The sequence below is a fragment of the Chlamydotis macqueenii genome, chromosome 6 (genome assembly GCF_036417535.1).
Source record: "Chlamydotis macqueenii isolate bChlMac1 chromosome 6, bChlMac1.mat, whole genome shotgun sequence".
In the NCBI taxonomy this organism is placed as follows: Eukaryota; Metazoa; Chordata; class Aves; order Otidiformes; family Otididae; genus Chlamydotis; species Chlamydotis macqueenii.
Window position 1 is genome coordinate 39,176,162 of NC_141561.1, and position 25,002 is coordinate 39,201,163.

The following is a 25,002-nucleotide window of genomic DNA, read 5'->3' on the forward strand; positions in this document are numbered from 1 at the left end:
CTTGGAGCAAGAGAGGGGAAAAGAATAATAGAGGGAAAAGAATAGGGTTGGAAGGGACCTTTGAAGGCCATCCAGTTCAACCCCCCTGCAAGCAGCAGGGACATCTCCAACCAGATCAGGTTGCTCAGACTCGTCCAGCTTGGCCTGGAATGTTTCCAGAGATGGGGCATCCACCACCAACCTGGGCAACCTGTGCCAGTGCCTCACCGTCCTTACGGTAAAAATTGTTTTCCTTATATCCAGTCTGAATCCACTTCCCTGTATTTTAAAACCATTCCCCCTTGTCCCGTCACAACAGGCCCTGCTGAACAGTCTCTCCCCATCTTTCCTGCAGCCCCCTTTAGGCACTGGAAGGCCGCTCTAAGGTCTCCCTGGAGCCTCCTCTTCTCCAGGCCGAACACCCCCTCTCTCAGCCTGGCCTCACAGGAGAGGTGCTCCAGCCCTCTCATCATCTGCGTGGCCTCCTCTGGACCGGCTCAAACTGGTCCATGTTCTTCTTATGTTGGAGGCTCCAGAGCTGGACACAGTACTGCAGGTGGGGTCTCACGAGAAGGAAGGTTGTAGGGAATGCTTGCTGTAAAAATAACCAGTAGTGGCCAGATTTTTATTTTAATTGACATTTCAATTCTACAGAATTGATATTTCAACTCCACAGGAAACCAGAATTAAAGGAAGTGAGATGGTACGGTCAGAAGCAGAGGTAGGGCTTAGGTCAGCCTTTACTCAGGGTACACAAGAGCTGAAAGAGACCCAAGCCTTCTGCTTTTAACAAGGCTGCTGCAATTTCTCTTGAGCTCTGATTTAGAGGTAATTTACTGGGATTCCTATACGTCTCAGAAAAAGTCTCCTGTGTCCTTCGCAGCAGTGAAGGATACCCTAACGTGCACAGCATGTCCACAGCTCCTATGGAGGATCACAAGGAGCCAAATGAACTCAGCACCTGTCTGAATCAGGCTCCAAAACCAAGAGACAGGACAGGGCAGGCAAGAGCGGACCTTGCAGAAGCATGTGGTGATATGAGGCCTTTCACTCCATCCTCATACCACACCCTCCACGGCCCTTTCTCTTCTGTCAGCATTTTCTGCATCTGCCAAGGCTTCATTCAACCACAGCAAGTTTAAAACCCATCACATCTGGATTACTAGCAGGTTGCAACAGAAGGGCATGAACTGCAGCACGCTTCTGCTGAAGTTACGGTGCAGCTGTACTGAAACCGGACTGGGACAAAACTACCGGACAGGCTTTGCCTGGACACTCAATGCCACCCAAAGGAACATTTGCCTCCCTGACGCTGCTGCAATTCTGACTGCTCTCTGGACGTTGCTGGCAATGGTTTATCTTTTGGAAAGAAAGACCATTTGAGGTGTTCGATTTGCAACACGCTAGACTGCACTGGAAATCTGCCCTACCTGCATCTCTCAGAGCTGCTTTTTTCTTCGTCCGTCCTTTACAAATGGCTCTATGTAAGGGCACTTCTCATCACCCCCAAATCCCAGAGGCTCCTTGAAGACTGTACGCTAACCACGGGGTCTGCTCACACGGGAGCAGATACAGAACTGCAGTCTTAACTCAGGTCTGCCCATGGTTTTGTTTGCATGGACCGCTGCCCAAAGGGAACAGCAGTGGCATCCGTGGTACTGAGTCTGGACTCCTGAGCCCTTATGCACGAGCTCCAACACAAGACCCCACCACTTTGGCTTAAAAAGACCCACCTTCACCTCCGTGCCATCCCCTTCCTTCCCTCTGCCTTTATCACCAACCTCCAAAATATTTTTGTTTCAATACTGCGACCTTCCTCCCCTGCAGTGCTCCCCTTGCTCCTCAGCTCCTGTGACTTCTAGGTTCCCCCTCCTCTACTACTTTGGATTCACACTCACCGGCTGCCTCTTGACACTCAGCCAGTTCTTCCACAGCAGGATCCTCAAGTGCTGAGAGAGCGCAGCCATCCTCGGCTGACCCAATCGAAAGCGAACAGGCTGCGTATTCTTCCTCCCCAGGCTTAGGAGGTAAAAGCGGAGGCTTTAACCCAAAGGGGCATCCGATTTCCGATATCCAAGCCCCTGCCTCTTCCCCACAGCATAGCTCTGAAGCAGCTACTCCATCCGCTTGTGGCTGCTGTACTCCCAGTAACTGTGGCTCTTGTTCTCACAGCAATGGCTCCTAGCAAATTCAACAGGTTATTCTTCTCCAGGCAGGCAGGCAGGCGCAGCAGCCTGCCTCCACTTGCGTTAATTACAATATCCGGCCTCTCCTGCCTGCTCGTCGTCCAAGCCCTAACCGATAAAATGGATAGCATTCCAAAAAGATGCTTGGGCTTAAACAAAAGGTGATGCACGCCGCCGCCTCCTCCTCCTCCCCATGATGAAATTACCTGTCTGCCCACACACCGCTTCTCCTGGAGAGGTGTCATCAGCAGCAATGAGTTAGGCCACTTGCCAGGCCAGTCCGACTTCCCCGAGTTCACAGGGAACAGCTGGGAAGAAGAAGGTATCCACAGCTACAGCCTGCATCTTCCTGGCATTGCTGACTCAGAATTAGGGGGTTTTTAATACTTTTGAATGTCTCAATTAAAAACATATCCATCCAGGGAAATTAAATTAAAGAGTTAAAAATATATATATAAATGAAAATCCCAGGGACTGATCTAATTGCTCAGCTTTTTGCATCTTCCCTTTCCTCCAGGAGTTCAGTCTTGGGGTTCTCACTGACTGAATTCAATGCAACACATCAAATCCACTGGCAATGGGATTGCAGAACCAGACCCCACACAGATTTCAGAGCACTAGCGTAGCTTGAACGTTGTTATTATTCAAGTTACCACTGAATTTTTCAAGCTAGTGGTAAGATAGCTAAAAAAACCAGCTAGAGATGAAAGAGTAAACTGCAGGTACAAAGGGAAGCAATGACAGCAGAGGGGACTGCTCATTGCACCAAGGACTACAGCGAATCTGAGATATGGACTGGTTTGACGAGCTCTGGCCATCCAGCAGAGCTCTGGTCCCCCTCGAGAGAGGAGCATGTACGCTCAGGTACCCCATCTGGTAACACAGAGCGCATCCTCAAAGCACCTAGGCAAGCTGTGGAAGACTTCATTGCTCTTGGCATAGTTTATAAAAAAGCTCAGAAAAAGATTCTCCCACATGGTATTTTTTCCAGCCACAAACTAACTTTGTGCCTCAAAAATGAAAAACATCTTAAATAAGTCCTTCCAAACTCCACTCGGGGACAAGAGTGGAGGCAGCAGCCCTGCCATCCAGAATTATCTTGGAGCAGAGGAGCTTTGATCTGAGGGTTGTTAAAAGCACTCAGTGAGAGTAAGAGAGAGAGGGAGATGTGGTACTCAGTGAAGAGAAACAGCTTCGCTGGACCGGTTAGGAAATACGTCAAAGGCGGGAATAGCAAGAGAGATGGAGCAGTCCCTGCCCCACATACCTTCAGTCTAAATAGATTGGACATTCCAGTGGTGGGAGGGGAGCTGGAGCTAAAATGAGCCTAAAAGGCTTCCCTGGTAGAGTTTTGACAGCGATGGGAAGAAACCCAAATGTCTAAACCTCTCAGCGATACATTCACATTTTTTTTCTAACGTACGTCCGTAGGAGAGAAAGGGATCTTGTTTGGGTCTGCGAGTTGCAAGCAAGCATTGCTCCTCAGGACGCTGTTCCAGCTCATGTAAGAGGCACAGCTGGACTCATTGCATTTGGTCCAAACACCATTTGCAAACTTGATTCACTTCCTCTTTGGCGCTCGAAAAAGAAATCCAAATATAAATCACTGCTCTGAGGGGGTAAGAGAGAAGAAATTTATAATTTCACCATTCACTGCTTTGCCAAGGTCTTTTAAGGCAACCGTCTGATTGCTTCTTTTTGGTATTCAGTCAAACAACTGTTTCAAAAGAACACTGTGATTTGGATAATAATTTTCCCAAGCAAATGCACATCCTTACTTCCTTTGTGAACTGAGTCAACAAACATTCCCCTTGGGAAGCACCCAAAGGGTAATTTGTTAGAGTTCACCACTGTAAAACCAGAATAACTCAATGTCAATTGGCTCTCAGAACACCTGCACTCGACTCCCCAAACACCACACTGTTCTAGGTTGAGAACACAAGATGAGAACTTTATTAAGCCACTATACCTTTTTTTTTTGCTTCCTAATTCCGTTACTTAATAATTCCTGCAGATGGCACAGGAGGCTGTGCAACTACATGACCACGCCTGGACAAAGTGACCAGAGCAGACAGATGTCCCAGTGACAATGCAAACGTGCATACAGGCAGAGAGGGAGAGGAGGGAAAGGCCAAATTCTTCCTTCTCCCAATAAATCTTCAGTTGGTTTATTCCTCTGGTTGAAGAACTAGGGCTTCTCTGGGCTGAAGGGCAAATTGTTAGCTCAGATCACAGGGAAGAAAAGCAGACTCTGCTTCTGTGACCGGGAAGCTGAGGAAACCCTCAGGGGAGCTCTGAACTGTGATTTCATTCAATGCAGGTCTTCAGAGACATGACTCACCACATGTACTGCAGCGGTGGCTATGGCTCACAATGCCATGCAGGGGCTGTAGCCTCCAGGGCAAAAAAACCTCTCCCACGCATCAAGAATTCACAAACAGAGACCTTTCCTTGAGATGTTCTTTCAAGTAGAGGAGTTTTTACTTCAGTAAAAATGAATCCAGTCATGTTTCCCAGGTGTGCTGACTTACCTCTATGAGAAATGAAAGCTTAGGGAAACGATGCAAGACAGAATTGGGAAGAGAAGAAGATAAATGAGCAAGCAAGAGTGCTGGAAACATGCTTCCAAGGAGGACATGCCCTTCTGGGTCCTGCTGTACCGGGGCCAGCAGTTGTGTACGCCACAGGCAGCACCACCGTGCAATGCAATGGAGGGATCCAAGAACATGGAAAAGCGTCCTGTGGAACTGCTGCTGCACAGGGCCACACCGGGGGCGCGGGGGGCTCTCTCCAGATCTAACGCACTGGGAGGATGAGAAGAAATGGCCAGCTTTACAGTTAACGTTTCACCAGTTGCCTGGTCCACAGACCAGAAAGCTAACAGCTCCACGAAACACAAGCAGCTGGCTGCTCATTAACACTCTTTGCTTTTAAACACAGGGGTAGCTGGAGCAAATCTGACAGGGCAGAATATTTACCCCTTTGAAGTCAGTGCCAAACAAGAAAGAAAAAAAAAAAATCTATTCTGCTGGCTACTAGGAAAACACTCAAACCAAAACATTAATCTTGCAGTGATTGTGCATGCTACAACTAAACCGCAGCAGAGAAATCCAGAGGCACACGGGTGAAGATTGGTTAGGTGCCCTCAGGGGTCCAGAGGAGGAGAAATCACACCAGCAGCGAGCGGAGAAGCATAACCAGATTAACTGCCATGCCAGAGAAACGCACGCAGAGCAGACTGAACTGAAGGAGATCCGCAAGGGGAGCGATGGGGTAATGGCATGACTCACGAAGAGGCAGGACTCCGAATTTGATACTTTCCTCTTTGCAGTGTCTTTAGTTCGCTCAGGAGCAAGTCCAGACTGCAAGAGATGGGTTTTCCTCACGGCTTGTGTAAGCTAAGATTGACCAAACGTTTGACAACACATTCCTTAGATCTCAGAGATGCCACGCACAGGCTTTAGCTGTGGTCTCTTATCCACAAACCAAGCCAGAGCAAGGACTGCTGAGTGAGCAGCCTTCAGTCCCACGCTCCTATCTGCAAGTTGTAGGGCACTCACAGACCAGTGATCTGTTCAAAGCTAAGTGCAGGCTTACATGTTCTTTAGGCAGCACTTTACTAAGGTTGCACATACCGGCAACGCGCTACGAAATACAAGCGTCACCATCTCTACCAGAACAGAGATGGGTGCAGAACAGAGCAAGAAAAGTCTTTGTGCAATGGATACAACTGATTTTCAGCTCAGTGCCCTTGGCTGCTCATTTTCACACACTGGCCCTCTATCAAAGGGCAGGCCTTCAAACCAAGGCCAAATTTTAGGATGCTCTGAAACCCGAATGAGTAGGAATCAAAGAACATCAGATGCCTGTGCAGCACCGAGCAAGGTAAAAGTTAAAAGTCTACGGCCAACTTAAAACACTGCCTTCCCTGCACGTAGAGAAGCAGTTGCCTGAGGACTTGACAGCGTTAGGCAACATGATGCACAGTACTGGATGATGCTGAAGTGACGTAAGACACTTGTGCAAACTGGAACACCATTTGCTGTGATAAAAAAGGAAAAGGCTTTTGCCCACAGTATTCCCCAGTGAGAGACTGCACGAGAGATGCTCACTCAGCATTTAAAAAAAAAAAATTGAGCCCTCAGAAAAAAGAAAATGGGTAGCAATATTTTTAGCCACTATGGAAACTGCAGGTGATGAGTAGTACCAGTGCCACCAGCAAAGGCATTTCCACAATTTATTGGTGACTTTTTGCCCTCATCAAAATGCATTTGCAAAAGAGCCCCTCCTGGAAGCAGTTTTCCCTCCAATGGTCCACAGTCATCAAGTAGCTTGGAAACACAAGGATGTTGTCACACAGGATCCCCTCCAAAGAGTTCAAGGAGAACCACACTGCTGATTTTTGGCTCAAAACCCTTTGATATTAAATACTTATTTTGACAGAGCAGCCTTGTTTTCAGGAACAAGCCCTCAAACCAAGTGGAAGAAGTGGGATACTCTGATATCAGAGCAGTTAAGCACCAAAAATCAAAATGTCTGAGCTTCCTAAAAGTGAATGAGAGGCACTACAGGCTGAAGACGTTTGGGAGAGGATTTCCAGAAGAGCTCATAATTGGATATTTTTCCTCTTATGTCAACAACATTCTGCATGAGCAGATTTAGGGAAGGGCAGGGAAATGCAACTTTTGGCTTTAAAGCCACGGTACCTCTGTTCAGAAGTGCCGTGTTACCAGCCAGCTCTTTACCCTACTCATTTGCTCCTAAGGTCACCTTCATCTACATCTGGTCCTAGCAAACCGACAGGTCCATGAATCATTTCCCACCACGCCCAACAGCTGAGGGCTTTATTTGTGAGGCTCCCACATGCACATCTATCTCGCTACAGGCTGCTCGCAGGCTTCACACTGCCCTTTTTCCACCAGTTACAAACTCCTGTGATACCATTCACGCACAATGCTGAATCAGGATTAAAAGTTAAGTGAGAAAAGAGTTGTGGACACAAATAATGGACAATGAAAGGCAGCTACTCTTGACAGATCCTGGCAATCACCAATAACCCCAGCTTAGTCTCTCCCTGGTACAGCAGCAGAGTCACACACCCCTTCTAGTCCACCTTCTTGCTCATCAAATAAACAGAGTAATGGACAACTTTTCAGAGTCTGCATTCAAGCTCACTCACTTTGGGGTCCATTGTGCTCAGTTACGTGTGGTGCCTCCTTAATTAAATCCCTTTCTCCCCTTTCTTATTCTCAGGGCCAGGATCCACCTTTCAATCTACACAAACCCACTAAATCCCGAGGCTTGGAGGTGGTCATCACCTGACGCAACAACCGGCATGCCTGTTTCAACGCAAACTTTGCTCAAGAGCCTTGCTTTGTAAAAGCAAGTAGATGGTGTCACTGCAAGTTTCATTAACCCTTCCTCCAGATTATTAACAATGCTAAGACCAGATCTAACGCCAAGGCTTGCAACAAGACATTAGACAGTTACCAGCATCCAAATCCTCTAACATTTCTGATTTATCATCCTTTTGTGCATCCAGCTAGTTTCCAATCTGCGTGGCAACGCTCACGTCCTGCCACATGAACCTGGGTAGCTGACAGATGGACTAATTAGAGATCACACTATTTATGGTAAGACCGATAACAAGCAAGCTGAAACATGTATTTGGTACACTGCGTAAAATGGATTTGACTTTGCAAAGAACAACGGATATTTGCAAGGCTGGGGACAACGACGCTTTCCAAACGACAGCATCAGCAAAGCTGCCCAAAATCCCCAACAAATCAACTTCCAAATTAAGAGGCCTAAAGACAGACTACAAGGATAAGGAAACAGCAGAGGCAAGATGCGCTTGTGACAACAGCTACATTATGAGTGTGCTGTTCTGTATGCAACAGAAACACACATTTTCTGAAAGATTAAAATTTTATTAAGTTAAAAATTAACTACAGTAATCTGCACATGCTGGGAACATAAACCCACAATCATGTGGATTTAGAAAATAAGTTTTTTTTCCTTGTTCCATAATAAATGCAAGCTTCGTTTCACAACTGGTTGACTTGAAACAGCAGAAGAAAATAATACCAAGAGCAAATATCCTTACAGATACTGCAACACAGAGCACGAAGCCAGTATCAACAAAGCAGTGATCACCAGTACTGAAAAAGAAAGCTTACCTTCCTTCTCCCATACAAAAACGGGAAGAACTAGCAACTAAGCTTATGTAGACACAGCTGTCCTTCCACAAAACCTGAAATAGTGGGCTGAAAGACCCAAATACATGTCTGGATCCAGTACAGATTAGTGAAGATGACCAAACAGTTGCTTAACCTGCGAAACATGCGGCAAGACATTATTAGGGAAGTATTTGATGGTCTTGGCTGCATAAAGTTAGAAAAGAGCTTGTTATTTCAGATCCAAGGACACCCCGAAAAACAAGTCTGATGAAATCCCACCAGAACAGAGGTAAAGCAAAAGTTCAGCTTGTACAAATGGTACCACTTCATTTTATTGAGCGATTCAAAAGGCAACCAACTGGACAAAAAAACCTGTTCAGACAACCAGAGCAAAGCTTTGTTTAGCTCCAAACAATATCGAGTCTTTGGATACACAAGGCTGACTGTATCTGATATGAAATACTTAAGAGTCCATGGCCAAGTACACACCTTGATGGCAGAACACTTCAAAGCCCCAAGCAGCTTCAGCAAAAGCCCATGAGGCTCAGGTGACACATGCTGAAGACCACAGAAGCCTAGCAAAATGGAAGACATCACTAAACTGCTAAGATAAGAGAACTTAAAAGTTGCAACAGAAAAAAAACCAAACTATAAACTGAGGTTATGATAGGATAATAAACTACCTACTTACAGTCCAGCTTGCTTAGATTTAGTAACTGAGTTACAAATGTCACACCCCCCCGCCCCCATAGCTAGGGCATTCATAAATGCTCCTTCCCACATGGATTTTCTGTTACCTAAACAAGCACAGGATTCTCAGTCCAAGCACTTCATCTATTCTTTCCCTTCTACCTGTTTCCACATTTCTATGAAACATCTACAGGTCTGACCATTTCTGTGGGATTTATCCACCAGCATAAACTGGCTGGTGGATAAATCAATCAACAGGGTGGAAAGCTATAGGGAAGGATGGCCAAATAATCCCACAGACTCAATTTCTAGAACCAAATAGCAATCTGAGTGAGTACTGTAAGGCCATGGAGTCACTACACTCCTATTTAATAGGTTTCTAGGGTGTCTATCCATCACCAAGTCACCTGGGTGTTATTACAAAATCAGCTAATTAAAACCACACCCTGAGATCTAAACGAGTATAGGGAGTGCTGATGAGTAATGACAAGTTACACAAGGCCTGTCAGCCTCCTGTAGCTGGGAACTTGCTTGCTGTAGAAGAAAAATAGGTGTTGTAATAACCTCATACAGGCGCTGCAGTGATGGAGGAGCACAGGCAGAAGCAGAGAACGGCTTGCTCACCTTCAGATTATTTTTGAAAGCTCCTTAATTTATAGCAAATGAAAGGTTAAAGAATCCTTTTCCCTCTTCAGGTCAGCGACAGATGTCCCAAAAGAGGGTTTGAGTCTCTGACTCACACAATGGAGATGGGCAAGGGAGTGTGGCTTAGGCTGGGAGAGAGTGCCCACCCCTCCTTTCCCTAATGACTAGCACCCTTCCCGAGAGAAAATAGTGTGGTCCTTCATGAAGGCTTCTGATCTGATTCTCTGAGCTGAAGGCAGCACATGAGAAGGGCTCATTATGAGGCATGCTCTGTGTTTATGGCCCATATTTTGAAATCTGTACGCGCCCAAGAACAAGGCACGCAGCGTGTACCTCAGAGAGCCGGGGAGCAGGCGTGGTACACGTGCCGGGGAAGACAGCGGCGCCCTGGGAGTTGCTGCGAGATGTGCTGCCATGTATACAAGTCTACAGTTTGCAATTACCCAGCTGCCTGCCACCAGTACGCTCTCACTAGCGGTTACACGATGTGCCCTTATCTTGGGAGTTGCCCTTGATAGACGCGGAGCTCTTTAGCTACGATACGCCCATCCCTGGGTGACCAAACGGGCAAGATCTCACTCTAGATTTATACATCAGAGAGTTGTCACTGCTGGACTTATCTTATTAAACACACTGCAGTTTTATTTTTCCAACAGAAATTACAAAGTCTGGAGTTGATATTGTGACTTTGCTTCCATCACGTGGAAGCTTTCTTGGGTATGGAACAAAGAGGAGAAGTTAAACTCAGGTACCATTGGACAGACTTGCACTAAGGTCACAGCAAGTCCAGCATCTTCTGGATAGCCACAGACAGTCCATCACATCAAAACAGGCCACACACGGTGGGCATACAGCGATCCACCACGCAGGACCTGCTCAGCAGGTCAGATAGGTCCTGGCTCTACTGGTCCTACTATACGCGCACTGCAAAGCTGAAAAGCGAGTTGTCTAGAGCCATTAGCCCACGATTTCTGAATGCCTGGCAGGCCTGGCAGATCCCCCTGACTGTCAGCAAGGTGGTTTGGTGACTATTTTCTGGGCTCTTTGGTCCCAACTTGAAGACATCTCAAATGACTTGCTGGGTTCTGCAGCTACCAAGCTGCAGATTTAGGCCAGAATTGTAGTCACCTCCAGCCCAGACGCCTGGAAGTCTCAAAACAAATGACCTTGTTTGTTGCTTCTTGTGTTTTTTGCTTGCCCAAATAAAATTTCTGTCTGGAAAAACTTTTAAATGACCAAAAAAACCTCCAGATGTGTGTCCCTTTGGATGCCATTATGACTACCACAATAAGAACTATGTTCTGTAAGAAATTTATAGCCGTGAAATGCAGCTGGACCAGTGGTAAGAGAGGAGCACAGGACAGATACAATGGCTGTGCATGAAGCCGAATACCTTTCGGCAGGAAGTTACAGTCTGTCTCCAAAGCCCTGAAGAGCTTTATGATTTATGGACAGTATCATTATTTAGAGTCCAAAGGTCTGCCCTTTTTCTTCAGCTTGTTTCAACAGACATCAAAGTCTTCCTCTCCATTGCCAGAAGGCAGTAGTAATAATAGTAATTGGGGCTCTTTGCAGTCAAAACGCTTATAAAAACCATTCTCTAATTACTTAATAACGAGACATTTGATGATGCACTGGAAGCAACATCCATTGCCTCCAAGAAAACAGAAGCAGTATCAGAGGTCTGCCTGAGAAAAAGCACCATGAAAGAGTGCGCTCTCTGGAGACACTAATCTGTGTAACTCCTTGAAAGAAGCCAGCTGATGCCTTGTTTTCCAAAACTAGTTTCAAGACAGACTATAATATACATACATATATATATATGTGTCTCACTAGAAATGAGTGAACGAGCCTCCGTTTGTGCCATTCTGACAATTCAAAGGCAGCAGTAAGGACTTTGGAGAGCAAACGGGATTGTGGTATTTACCTGGGATATAACTTCTTCCGGGAAGTTAAACCAGAGGATAAATGTGGTGATAATATCCGACGTCAGTCAGACGACATAGCAAGGCATCAACCTTCTCACCGGTGCAGGCTGTTGAACTTGTATGAAGAAACCTAGAGCGCACAAATAACATGACATGTAATAGCAGAAATCACAGATCAACCATCTCCCATAGGAAAAATTTCTCCTCTCAGCATAGGAAGAGCAATACTGAGGAGTCTGTGATGTCTAGACACTGGCTGCATAACTACTCCAGCTATTGCAGAACTAACATTTTGCTTCCTGCACTTACATGAAGCGAGTTAGGCACAGATTAATTCGGAAAAAGGTTAGGCTAGGCTAGCAATGGAATAAAATATTGCAAGCAATTCTGAGCTGCATAACTATTTTCACATTGCTTTGGGCAGAAAGGTTGCCCAAGAATGCATCATTTTGAGACAAGCAAGAGCCTCAGGGCTTCATTAATGCAAAACACCGCGTTCCTACACCACTGGTATTTACAGAGACTCGCTCAGTCCCATATATTAATGCCACTTTGATGCAATTTCTTACAAGTGGTCCAAACAAGTGGGTTTTGACAGCAAAGTATCTTATATTTCATTGAAAAGTTGATGAAAATCTTAGTTTTTAAAAAATCCTTATCAAACACTGGTGAAACAATGGTTTTGGGAAGGGAGATTTTGACAAAAAACTCCCATGCATGTGAGAAGGTGGAATAATTCCCCCCACACACACTCTCGGGTGAGACCACAGGCAGTTTCAGCAGCACCTTTCCTTGAGTATTGAAGAGTCTCTGTAATTCTCTTGATTTTTAGAGGCACACACAGCTGTGGCTGCAATGCTTAGAGTTAAACATGCTCAGTCTCCTGAAAATGAGGTAGTCTGAGGGCCTCGGCCTTCACCTGGTAGTAAGATAGCTTGGTAACCCTACATTCAGGTGCTTTCTCATGGCAGAGGGCTTCACAGACCATTCCTGAGCATGCAGCCAACTTCGGTGCACTGAGTCACTCTCCTGTCACCCTGCTCCTTGCTGCTGAAGAGAGACCCCTATTTTGTGATTCAAATCTTGGGAAAGCTGTGGAGTCAGGCATCTTCTCCCTTTCACGTGAGAAAATGTGAAAACCCCACACTGCCTTCTTCCTTTGCCCAGGACTAGAAGTTGTGGACTTCCAGACAAGACACTCCTGCACGCATTGGCTTTGAGCCTTTTTCCTCTTGTTGTCTGGGATGCACAACAAGCACTGCTTGCAGTTTTTTTTTTTTTTTTCCACAGACAACAATCAACAGCTGTAAAACCAATCCCAAATGCAGCCTGGATCAAGTTTCAAGAATTCCTCATGTTCTCTGTGTGTATGTGTGTGTGCGTGCGTGCACAATTTAATTTACTGTGGCTACAGAACTGCATTTGCAGGACTACATTTAATTTTTTTTTCTTTTTTAATCTCCAAGGCAGTTACCTATGACAGTGAGTGTGTCACAGGACAACATCACTTGCAGTGATTGCACAAATCAGCCTCCAGCCTCTTGCCTTAACAAGCTACGCGACCCAGGGATCTTCAGCATGACACTCCTTGCGTTTTATTGCTGGCTGGAAAGATTTGGTTTGAGTCTCTTTCAGTGCCAGAGGTCTTTATTGCTAAATAGCCCTGGCTGTTGAGTAATATGTGAATTTAATGTACTTATACTGAAATGTCTGCTTGGAAGGTAGTGGAAATTCAACTTAAAACTGCAATCAGCTCTTTTTTTTCCCTGTTTTTCATTCTGAGTTTTCTCTTTGCTGTTTGTAAACTACTTCTGAGCTGTTTCCCATGCTGTTACAGCTCTTTATGAAGCAGACTATCACCTCACTCCCGCTCAGGCACATGAAAGAGATGATCCAGAGGAGGGGAGGAGCAGTGGCAAGTCTTACAAAAGCAGCATCCTACTTGTGCTGCTTTGACGAGACACGAAAAGTCCCATTCTTCCTGACCATCTCATTAATAATCAAAATCCATCCACAGAACAAAGTGTTGCTGGTAACATTTCAGCTGTTTGTTTGGCAAGATGCATGCGGGGAGGACATGGCAGAATCTTACGAAGAAGAGCACCAAAGCCCATGCAGGACTGTTTCATAATTGGAAGAGGTCAAGGAAGGTTTCTGGGGGCCAGGCTTTGGAGAAGGAATAGAAATCAGGCTTTTGAACATTCTACATCAAAGCTCTCTTGAACATACCACTGTTGCCTCTGGTACTTTCTGCTAGGAAACAAAAAGCTGTGACAGCTACCAGCAGTTACAAGAGTGGAGCTATGTTACTACTGGGGAAAAAGTTCTAAGTCTGTAAACGTGTATCTGAATTTTTAAACAAGTCTGCTTGGCGCTTTTCACAGCTTTTCAGCAAGCACTCAACACTTCCAGCAGGAGCACTGACAGTTTACTGGGAGCAAGTCTTGTCTTTTATTCTGAAAGAACATTTGCGGTTTGGTGCTCTCAGGTATTTCATTTTTTTTTCCTAATGTTCCTGATGCCGGGACCTGGGCTATAAGTGAGAGAACTGTCTTGCTTTAAAGCAAAAGATGAATTTTCAGCCCTCACAACTGCAAAGAAATGCTGAAAAACATAAACTCTAAAAAGACAAGGACATCAGAAAGACCATATTATGCAAAGATGTCGCAATTTTTTAATTGCTTGAGATACCAAACCTGAACTTAGGGGTGTCCCTCTGCCTGTTGGACATGAGAAATTTGATTCTAAGAGTTATGCTCCCATGATCAGTGACCAGAAGCACACTATGTTGCTATTTATCCATTTAACGCTTCAAGTTTGACCACCAAATATTGCAATAAGCTGCTCTCGAACAAGTTACAGATTCAGTACTATTTGCAGAAATACTAACAACCAGCAATTTGGCACCCTCTCAGAAAACTGTTATTTTCTAATGGGCAGCTCACGGTGACCTCAAATAGACAAAATTAACCTAATAAGGTATTCATTATGTATCATTTACCAGCTTGTGCAAGTGTCAGGCCGGAACGCAAGACCATATCTGACCTTTTAATAAAGACATTTTTCTAACAGCCACTTTCTATCAGGCTATGTTGTAAAGCAGCTCAGCTTTTATCCTGGTGACTGATCCAAACATCCCTCCTCCTCTCTAGCATTCAGCATCCTGCTCTGTTAACACTCCACAATTCTTATCACATCTTTTAAATCCTGTTCCTGTGATGAAGAGCAGAAGGGGCCCCTCTTCTGGGGCCTCTCAGAACATCTTTATTGCAGGTGCGGGCTACCAGAAAAGAAGAGAAAAAAAAAGACATCGAGCACAGAAGCACAAAAGCAGTGGCCTACTATTGCACAGTGATAAGAGATGGTATCTCTGGCAGGTCGGTGTGTGTTGGGATGTCCCATCTGCTACTGAGGCAAGTCTGCTCTACGTCAAAGCCCATGGATCAATGCGAAAACGAGACATTCCCCAGGTCAGTGCCCTGACTCTCACACGCTGACGCAAACAACAGCAGCTGTTAAAATGTCACGGCCTGTCCTGCCCCTGCACTCCAAGTTACCACCCCTAGCAGGGAACAGCAGAAGAAACTGCCTCTGCGCCAGCGCTGCAGCATCTCCATGGCACCCACCTCCGCTGGCAGCCCATACACGCTTAGCCAGCCTGCACATTAGGAGCTGGAGACACTGGGATGTGTCATATAGCCATATGCCTCAGACCATTAAAGCTAATCTCAACAGGCAAAAGGGGTTTACAAATGGACAATGAAAGAAGCGTCATCATAGTGCATCAGACACTGACTCCTGAGTCAGTGCAAAATAGCATGAAACTACAATGTAAGTTTGCAACTGCCCAGCAGCCCTGAAAATATCAGGGCCCATTCTCAGCTACCATGAGTGCTTTGAGGAGTTCCTTTTTTATGGCTTTGATGTGGGGCTCAAAGCATCATCCCTACTGTGGGGTAAGAGACAGCTGTCTCACACCCAGGGGGAAAATAGTGCCATTCATCTGAAGTGATGCTATGAGGTGCTCCCACTACCAGTTTTGAACCCCATAGGCTCTTGCATCCCCTTTCTGGGGACTTCCCTGTCCCTGTGTGTCTGTCTTTACCTCAGCTGCTCTGCGAGGGGAGGAGGACCCAGTCAACTAACTGCTAAGTCCTGCTAACCAACAGAGACACATACTGCAAAGAGCAGAGATTTGTCACCTTCAGATTTGCCCTGGGTCAAACGTCCAGGTGCCTGCTCCCAGCAGCTGCAGTGGGGTGCAGATACAGTATTTGATTGAAGAGATTCTTCTTCATCCCAGTTGTTGAAGTGGCTGAAACAACCTACAGATTGACGCCACTGTGCCGTGGCCGAGGGAAACTCTTTTTCAGTTGCTGGAGAACTAAAGAAAAGTATGAACATGAAGACTGTTTCTGTTTTACAATAAACATCAGGCACAGACACCTCAGCTGTGCCAAGCATAGACAAGCATGGCTCTAAGCTACCCTTCGCTCTGTGCATACTTAAGAGTCTTAGTCCAAAGGACTCTCAAGCTCTCCACAAGAATGCTGGCAGATACAGTCAGAGTTTCAGACAAACCCCGAACTGTTGGTGGTTGTCGATGCAGAACCCAAAGGTGCTCTACATTTCTAAGGTTCCCATTAATCAACGGGAGTCTGTCATTGCCTCTAAGTGGCGCAAAGTCAGACGCCAAGTCACGCTGGCAGATGAAAACACAAACCTGCATTAGGTGGATATGGGACTACTTGGCAACTTGCCGCAAAACTACCTCAAATCACTCCTCCTCTGCCTCACCAACTGCCCTCAGCTCCTAGCTCCACCCCTGCCTTATCAATTCTCATCTCTCACACTTAGTATCTTCTGTTCTCCTGCTTCCTTATCAGCTTCTTCTGTGCTGTAGGCAAGATCTGCTGCTGCTGCCTCCATATTGTCTTAGGTACAGGTACCTATGCCAGAAACATCTTCCCCTACAGAGGCCTGCACCTGATAAATCTAAATGCCTCTTCCAGGACTCCCTTCCCCGTGCTGTCAGCAATAAGTCATCTTTAATCAAAGTGCTGGTCCAAATATTTGGGGTTTTTGTTTTTGTTTTTCACAAAGGTAATTTTGTTGGGTTTTTTTCCAGCCTTCCCATAAAACCAACCATTTTTTATCAGCACAGCTGGCTGGGAAGCATGACTCATACATAAATTACCACTTTTACTGCATTCATTCCCTTTGTCACCCCTTCTGCTGTCAGCTACGTGGGACAGGACCATTATTCTTCAGTGTTTAGCAAACACTCTGCATGTAATGGGTGATACTGTAAATAAATGAAAGTAAGACCTGAAATCAAATGAAAGCTGACTGACAGGACTTTTGTGAAACCATCTGAGCTTTGCAAGTTTTTAATCAGCTGTGACACGGCACTTAAAACGGCTCTGCCTGACTTCCGTAGTGTTAGCCAGGATTGCAAGGGGATGGCAATGAAAATCAGGTCTTTAGCTGTTTTACCCATGGCTCACTTCAGCTGATTAAGAACGATGTGTGCCTTACAGGCTGAGAAGCACCATGTAACTTGTGACTGGCATGAAATGATGGATAGCCCAGCATTTATTGCCTAATCAGAATTTCTTCCTGGAAAATCGAGGGAAGTGATAGAAATGAATGCTAAGGAACGGCAGGCTGCAGGAGATGTCAAAGTGGAAAATTGATGAGGGAAATTTCAAAAGACAAGTTGGCCCATTGTTAGTGAGCGCAGAGGTTCCTAAAAACCCTGTGCAAACAAATTTTGATCACGTTGTAGAGAAGAGAACAAGGGGGAAAGGCAAGGATTGCGAAGACGAGTAAGTGCTAATCTAAGCACAACTGAAAATCAGAGGAAAACAATAAAATAAGCTCAGAGGGCTGCAGTATTTCAGCTACCAGGTATAAGTAAAATAAATTAGTAGTAAGACAATAAAAAAAAAATTAGTGCATTGCATGACACAGCTCCAACTGCGACATCAAACTAGTAGGAAAAATATTACACGGTATTATTTGTAGGAGAAATGGCAATGCTTTCACAGTGCCAACAATGAAAGGCTCATGGCTGCACATGTGTTTGAAATGGATATTGTTTGTGTAGTCCTGCCTACCCCAAGCGCTCAAAACTTTGAAGTGAGGCTTGCAAACTGCGAAACTGGCTTGAAAATTCATGGTTTTATAAAAACACTCCATATCATCTGAATGTGTGCCTTCTAGTTTTCAACCATCATGAAACTTTCAGTTGCAACTTTCAGTTTTCTGCAGTAACTGAACTAGAGCATTTTCTGGAAAAAACAACAACAACAACAAACCACCAAGAGTGTCATCATCCTCAGAAAAAAAAAATCCAAACTATGAATTATTTCAAGATCTGCAATGAAATGCGATCAGCAAAAGCCAGCTACAAAACAAGTGACAAAGAGTCTTTGGATAGAGGAGAACATAAATACTGACGGCAGCAAAAAGGTGAAATCAGAAGATGGGAAAGGACTGGACTGAATTAATTTAGTGGTGGCTGGTTCAGATGAGCACAAATCAGCAGCTTTGAGGCACCTTGTTAAGCAGAGTCCTTTCTGCCCAACTCAGAATGGTGGATTGGCCTGCAGGGAAGAAAACCAGCAGAGTACATTTTATTGAGCATCTTGCAAGATTGGCTGATTTCAGGGGGAAACACATACAGAGCTACTACTGATGGGGTGAATCCAGCGAGAGGCAGGCACCTGCACGCACAGCAGCGTCACTGCAGGCAGAGCAGAGCATCCGCACGGCGGCTGAACCAAGCCTGGCATAGTCAGCAACGTCGGCCGTGGCTGCAGGAACCAAGGCATACGCTTTTGTCAATAATGTGGAAACTTTATGGATTAAACTAGGAAGGCTAAATCTGCTCCCCACTATAGCCTCAGCTTATTTCTCTTGTGCGAGGGTAGAATCTGCTCCAGTTGTCACACTGGAGGTCTGCAACAGAGCTGGAGATAGGACTTCAAATGCTGGGCTTCCCACAGCCTTGTCATTTATCCTTGCTTCTTCGGGAATACAAAGAACTCAATGAAATTCAGCATTCGGGGTCTTCCCAACACCCAAAAGGCTTGGAAAAGGATCTCTTTAGCCTAAAACATCTCTGAAGGAAAAAGCTGGCCTCTTTCCAGATGGGATGATGCTGATGATCCAGTAAAATTAGGAACAGTGGATCCAGTAAAGGAGGACTTAGGCAGAGAAATGTCAAAACTGAACAAAAAGACAGGACGCAACGAATTAATCATCCTTTCCCCAAAATACCATCTTAGATCTGAGTTTCTAACGTTAAGCCAGGAGTAAACATTTCACATGATCCAATCACACGTATTCTGAACTCCTAGTCTCAGCGTGCTCCTTGCTATGGTTTATGACATCAGTGGGATTTGATGCTGCCTAACACTGGGAGTTAATGTATAAATGAAGAACTCCCCATGTTCTATTTAAAGGATTTTTATCTGACCCATTGTGATTAAACTGCCTCTTGCCTGGAGCAATTGTGCTTCCCCTGTGTGTTTGTTAGAACGCTGGTACGCGCTTGTTGAGCACAAGATGAATTAAATGGACGTGACCAGACCCAAGCAAGTCTTTTTCCAGGTTCTGACAAGGTGTGTGCTTATGTGAAAAACAGTCTAAATAAAAAAAAAATCCTACTCTTCAGCTCTCCAGAAATGGCTAAACGTTGCATATTGTCAGCAAAATTTTATGATCTGGGAATTCTGTCCCCAGCATGTTTGCTTCTTTTCAACTACACTGAATTAGTCAATAAAACACAGCAAAATAAACTCAAGTGTTACCCTGTCCTTATTAGTCACCCAGGTCTTATAAGACAATGGGATGAGGCCATAATTATGTGATTAATGATATTATCATTAATTAAAAACTGGGGCTGGAGAAAACATTAGTTAGGTAAATTGAAGAACACGGTTGAAGTCTGTAGTTGTGTTTTGCAGGAAGCCCTATTAAGTTCCCTCTGGCCCTGCTGCCCTGGCCTGAGTCCCAGGCTCAGTTTTTACTACCAAACTCACATGGGGCCAAAATTGTCATCCCCGTGCATCTGTTAATTTAGCCCAGGAAAACAGCTCTGCCTGTTGGATGTCACTTGATTGCCAGCTGCTACGGCACAGCGGTGGGTGCATGGGGAGCCAGGTGATGACTAACCTGAACTCTGTCAAGGGACTACTGCTGCTCTCCGAGCGTGACTGCAGACTGGCATGGACACTTCCCATGATCTGAACCGTGTCAAAATAAAACTTGATTATAACGGCTTTTTTCCAAGAGCCCTGCTTTCTGTTCTGTCCCCGTCTTGTTCCTCTTTGCCACTGGAATTTCAAGCGCCCACAAAATTAGATCTACAACAGCCTGTGGATAGACAGAGGGTTAAAATCCCAACAGAAATCAGGTGCTAGAAAAGCAGAGACTAATTCAATTTGGAAAACACAATTAAAAAAAAATTCTTTAAAATAACATTATAATGCTTCCCCTCCACCAATTCTCCACACAATTAAAGCATGACTGATAGCTCCAGTGATTCCAGAACTGAGCAGAGATGGCCACAGAATCACAGTTTCAATATCTGAAACATAAAAAAAAAAAAGTTAAAAAAAAAACCTAGTGTGCAGGAAATGTGAAGTACTGCAAAGCCAATGCTAATCCTGCTCTCGCCCCAGGGGGGTCAGACCCAGCCACCTTCTTCGCTGCCCATCTGCGGGAATGAACACTGACAGGAACCGTGAGCGTCACGACTGCAGCTCCAGGGTAATTAGTACCTGCCTCAGCTCTGCCTAATGAGGGGTGGTATTTGTCATCCCAGTCCTGAAGACTCCCTGCCTCTTACAGGTGGATTTGCCACACGAACGCAGGCAGAGTCTGCGCCTACAACTAATGTAACTCAGCCCTGCCCAGGGCTTTTCATCAAGAGATTTCAAGTGCACTGGATGTGTTGTTACCCCTCATTTAAATGCAGGGAAACACAAACATCCCTCACTTAATCTGCACAGAATTATCATGCACAAAGCAGAACTTGCAGAGCCTGAGTCCAGAACTGGGCAAAGCCTGCTCAAAAGTTTTCCTGGGGACCCATGTTAATGGACTAGTAGCTACACGACTAAGTCCTATTTTTCTGAAAAATATTACCTGGAAAATGATATTGTTTATTGTAGAACCTGCAAATGTTCATTTTAAGGCCTCCTGATCAATTTCAAATACTTGTTTTTTAATGAAAAGCTGAAAAACTTGGCTTTGACTGAGGTGAAAAATAAAAATGTTTGGTTTAATGATGTTGTCGGGGGGCTGGGTGGGGAACCACCTTCCCTTTCTAGTCATTCTGAGCCATAAAACTTCAGCGGGATGATTTTGAAAAGGCAGAATTTGTCCTGCTGCAACTGGAGACTCCGAGCAAGGAAGGTCAGAACAGAAAGGAGCCACAACTGATTATGAATGCAGGGCATACAGGATTACAGCCTTTCAGAAAGCACAAGAAACTCCTGGGGAATCCAAAGCCATTGAGTTTTGAACACAGAAAAGAAACAACAGTTATTTTCATTCTTTTCCTCCACAATTGTTCATTAAAATGTTATCTGTGTTTCTAAGGCCAAACCACAGTGACCTGGTCCAGTTTCTTGGGAGGAAAAAAAAAAGAGAAGTAAGTGATTTATAATAAAACATTTCACTCTTTCTTTCCTATTGGGTTTTTTTGGTGTTGTTAAAACTAGACCATGTGTAAAATCAGCAAAATCTGAAAATGGATGATTTGCTGCAACTATCTGCTGTTAGAACAAAACCATCTGCCAGTCAGAGACGGCTCCAAGCCTTCGCTGGCTGTGGCACTGAGTGCTGTACGATGCTGGCCATGTCTCTTCATACAATTCTGTATCTTTTTCCATCCTCCTATTTAGCCACGATTTCTATTCAGATCACAAGGTCTTGCGGCAAGACTTTTTTTTATCCTATATCCTAGCTCTCTGGGGTCTGGATCACAGCTACCTCTAACGTAACACACATAAATAACCACCTACGACTGTCTTTCCAGGAGAGCCTCCTTGTGCTGTCTTTGGAAGCTGCTGGTTTTTTCAGGCATGCTGCAAAATGGCAGCCCTGTCTGCATTTGCCGTCATGTCTCCTGTGAGGCTGTTAGCAATCTGACAGGGTTTCCGGAGTCCTCCAGTGACCTGGGAATGAATACAGGCTCATAGCATTTGCCCTTCCCTGTAAGCCAGCTCCTGGATATCAGACAGAAAGATGAGAAGAAACTCTGACGGAACTGAGTGATAGGGCTTGTGCCTAAACCCTTCAAAGCGAACATGGGCTAGTCTTCCACTCAGGGAAATTATTTTTTCCTCTTTATCTCCAGAGTCTCTCTCTTCCCTAAACAAGTGTCTCAGGGACTTCGTAAACCAAAGACGACTGAGGCTGGATTGCTATATAAAATGCCTGCGTTCCTTCTAGATCTAGATCTTGTCTCTCTCAACGAGCTCCACTGATTTCCAGATGCTTCTTGACTCTTTACAATCAGCCTTGACTCTATTTGCATTGTGTACTAAGATGAACTCCTCGATGATGATCTGCTTTGCTTTCTGCTGCAGATTCCCTACGATCCACAACAGGCAATGCCTGGTGGACCTTAAAACTATGTCACCTATCCCTCCAGGGGAAGCAGAACACTCCACCCAGGGAGCATTTCATCATCTTCTAGATCCTGTCGGAGCAAATGCCAAATATCTGGGGAAACTACAATGAATTAACATGCAAATTGAAGCCAAAGCCAAGATTCATGTCACTGTCATCTTTATGTATTAGACTGTAGGTCACGGAAGGATTTATGCTCCAGCTGGCTAATTAAGTAAACGTGAAGCAAATGAGGGTAGCAGACACAGCTAGGGTTTAGGAACTCACGTTCAAGTACTGGCTGGGGCAGAAAATGCGTGTGTGATGGTGGGCAAGTTTGTTCGTGGCAGTTGTGAAATGCACAAATAACAATAGGAGACGGACTCCGGTCCTTGTTCGAATACAACACAGGTTTTAACTTCCTCTGTCATACAGAGTAGTAAGCTAAAACAAAGGGATGTGAGATGAGACTAGTTAAATAAAGAGGCTCCAGGACAAAGTTCTCCCTGCTCTCTGTGTACAGGCTGGGGTCTTCCAAAAGGTCTTTCCCAGCACTTGGCTCAGCCCAAATCTCAGTGTGCTCAGGCAGCTACAGCGAGAGCTCGCTGCTGCTGGCTTTGCAGTGCACTTCAGCATCATCCAGGAAAATAGCAGCCAAATAAGGGGGAAACTAGTCAGACTCCTTCTTTTGAAAACAAAGGTGTAATGTCTTACATAGGCACGTTGATGGTTCCAGATGATGCCAGAAGAAAACCATTCCCATTTTAATTGTCCCAGCGCTCTCTAGTGGGAGCCCATTCCCTGGACAGCTCGGCAGCATCCCTGCGAGGCTGCTCTCCCAGCAGCAGCCTGCTCACCCAAGGGATACGGAATTATCCAGTGCAGGTGTCCAAAGACCTCTCTCCAAAGGGAGACATAAAATCAGCTCCGCTGGGAAAGGGGCAGTGATTTCAATGGTCAAATTAGAGAAAAGGTAAAACAGCCCAGTATTATTTCAAGATAATGTCTTTTCTTTGCAACTACACCCAAAAAATCCCCAAAACCTCCAAACATTTTTCCCTATTTTTAATGGGAATTCTTCCTTTCATATGAATAGCTCAAGGAGGCACATAAATAAACTCAAAGTGGATGAGTTTTTTTTTACTGCAACCCCCATATTTGCAGTTACAAACAGCCCTGTTCAGTCACACTCTTCAAGCATCAGTCTGGCTCAGCTGAGGCTGCTTTGAGGACACACAACCTTTCTGCGGGACACCACTTTGCCCCTTTGCTTACGTGTCACAGGCTGCTTCCTCAGCCACCAGTACAGGGTTTCATACTCTAGGATTCATTGTTTCACTGCATGCGAGTTTCAGACAATAGAGTAGGCACCAATTTGCCAACGGCAGAAACTATTTCTTGCTTTTTATTATTATCATTCTTTCTGTGCCTGGATAGGAACAAGGCTCTGTGAGGAAAGGAATGGGAACGTTCAGAAAACAAATCGTTGTTCGGTTTATGCACCTTTGGGTCTCATTCACAATCCAGAGCATTACAAGAATAACTCAGCTTGAAATCTGCAATATTTATTCTATTAGGGGGAAATTGTTTCTTTCACAGGAAAAGCATTAGGCAGTGATATCCAAGGTTTGGGAAAACCGACCGCTTATGTTGGTGCTTGAACAGGGGAGATAACCTTCAAACACCAGGTCAAACTGTATGCACAAAGCTGACAGACAGTATGCCAGCCCCATGTACGTGATTTAAATGAGACCTCCAAGGAACACAGTAAAACAAAAGCTGCTTCAAGCTGATAAGGGTTGAAAGAGAAACTCAAGATGCATCAGAGCTCTTGAGTCTCTCGGATATTGTGGAGTACTCCTGGCTAGCCTGTTCATCAGCTTAGCTGCTGGAATTACCCCAGAGACTTGGTAACTTGATATGATGAAGAATTGCAAAGTTTAAGACTCTTTTTATAGAGGCAGAGATGCCCATATCAAGCTTTCCAAAGCAGCCTCATGGCAATGAGATGCATTTACTGGTGTAGGGCAGACCCAGACCAGACCACAGCTGTCACACTCACCACCGATGACATTTCATTTCTGAAACCAGGGTTGCCGCAAACCAGACCAACGAGGGACCTCCACTTTGGTTTCCTACATTTTGGCTGGGTCTTCCTCGGTGCACTGCAAGGCCCAGCCCAGCCCCCTGCTAGCCCCCAGGCAGCTGCATTATTAGCTGGAGAAACAGAGATTGTTGGCTTCCTACTCTAACAAATTTAATACATGGCCAAATTAACCTGTTTTCTCTACACTCCTCTTGGTGTGCTACATGGAAAAAAAAAACAACAATAGAGAACAGACTTAAAATACAGACCCACAGCCAAGCTGAAAAGCACTGCTATTACTCCCTACAGTCTCAAGAGAAGCGAATCCAGGGTATTGTCCTGACAACAACAAAACCAGGAACGCCATCCCTTTTGTATGTCTCTATTCAGCTTCATCCTCTTTTTACTTCTCTTTATTAACACAGCAGAGTACATTGCTAATTAGCCTGATTTTTCTTTCTTGGATGTAGGCCCTAGTATGATTTAGAAATAACCTTAATCTGGTATTTGTAATGCTAGTATTTACCTCTTCCCATGATTTCCACTATGATGTTACTGCATTCTTGGCTCAAGACGAGCTTCTGCAATGGTTTAAAACACCAGGAAAAACTCCCGTGAGACCTTGTTCCTATTGAATAAATGATGGGACATGAGCAGAGCACAGGATATTTGAACATCCTCTA

At 45.0% G+C, this 25,002-nt stretch overlaps 1 protein-coding gene across 1 annotated transcript in view; it reads right to left on the reverse strand.

The window, feature by feature from the left end:
* The window catches only part of ABCA12 (ATP binding cassette subfamily A member 12), an 80,852-nt gene extending 78,906 nt beyond the window's left edge, over positions 1-1,946 (reverse strand). The window contains exon 1 of the mRNA XM_086751202.1: positions 1,878-1,946. Within this exon, the coding sequence (XP_086607328.1) occupies positions 1,878-1,946 (69 nt within the window). The remainder of the gene's footprint in view (positions 1-1,877) is intronic.
* Between the last annotated feature and the right edge of the window lie 23,056 nt (positions 1,947-25,002).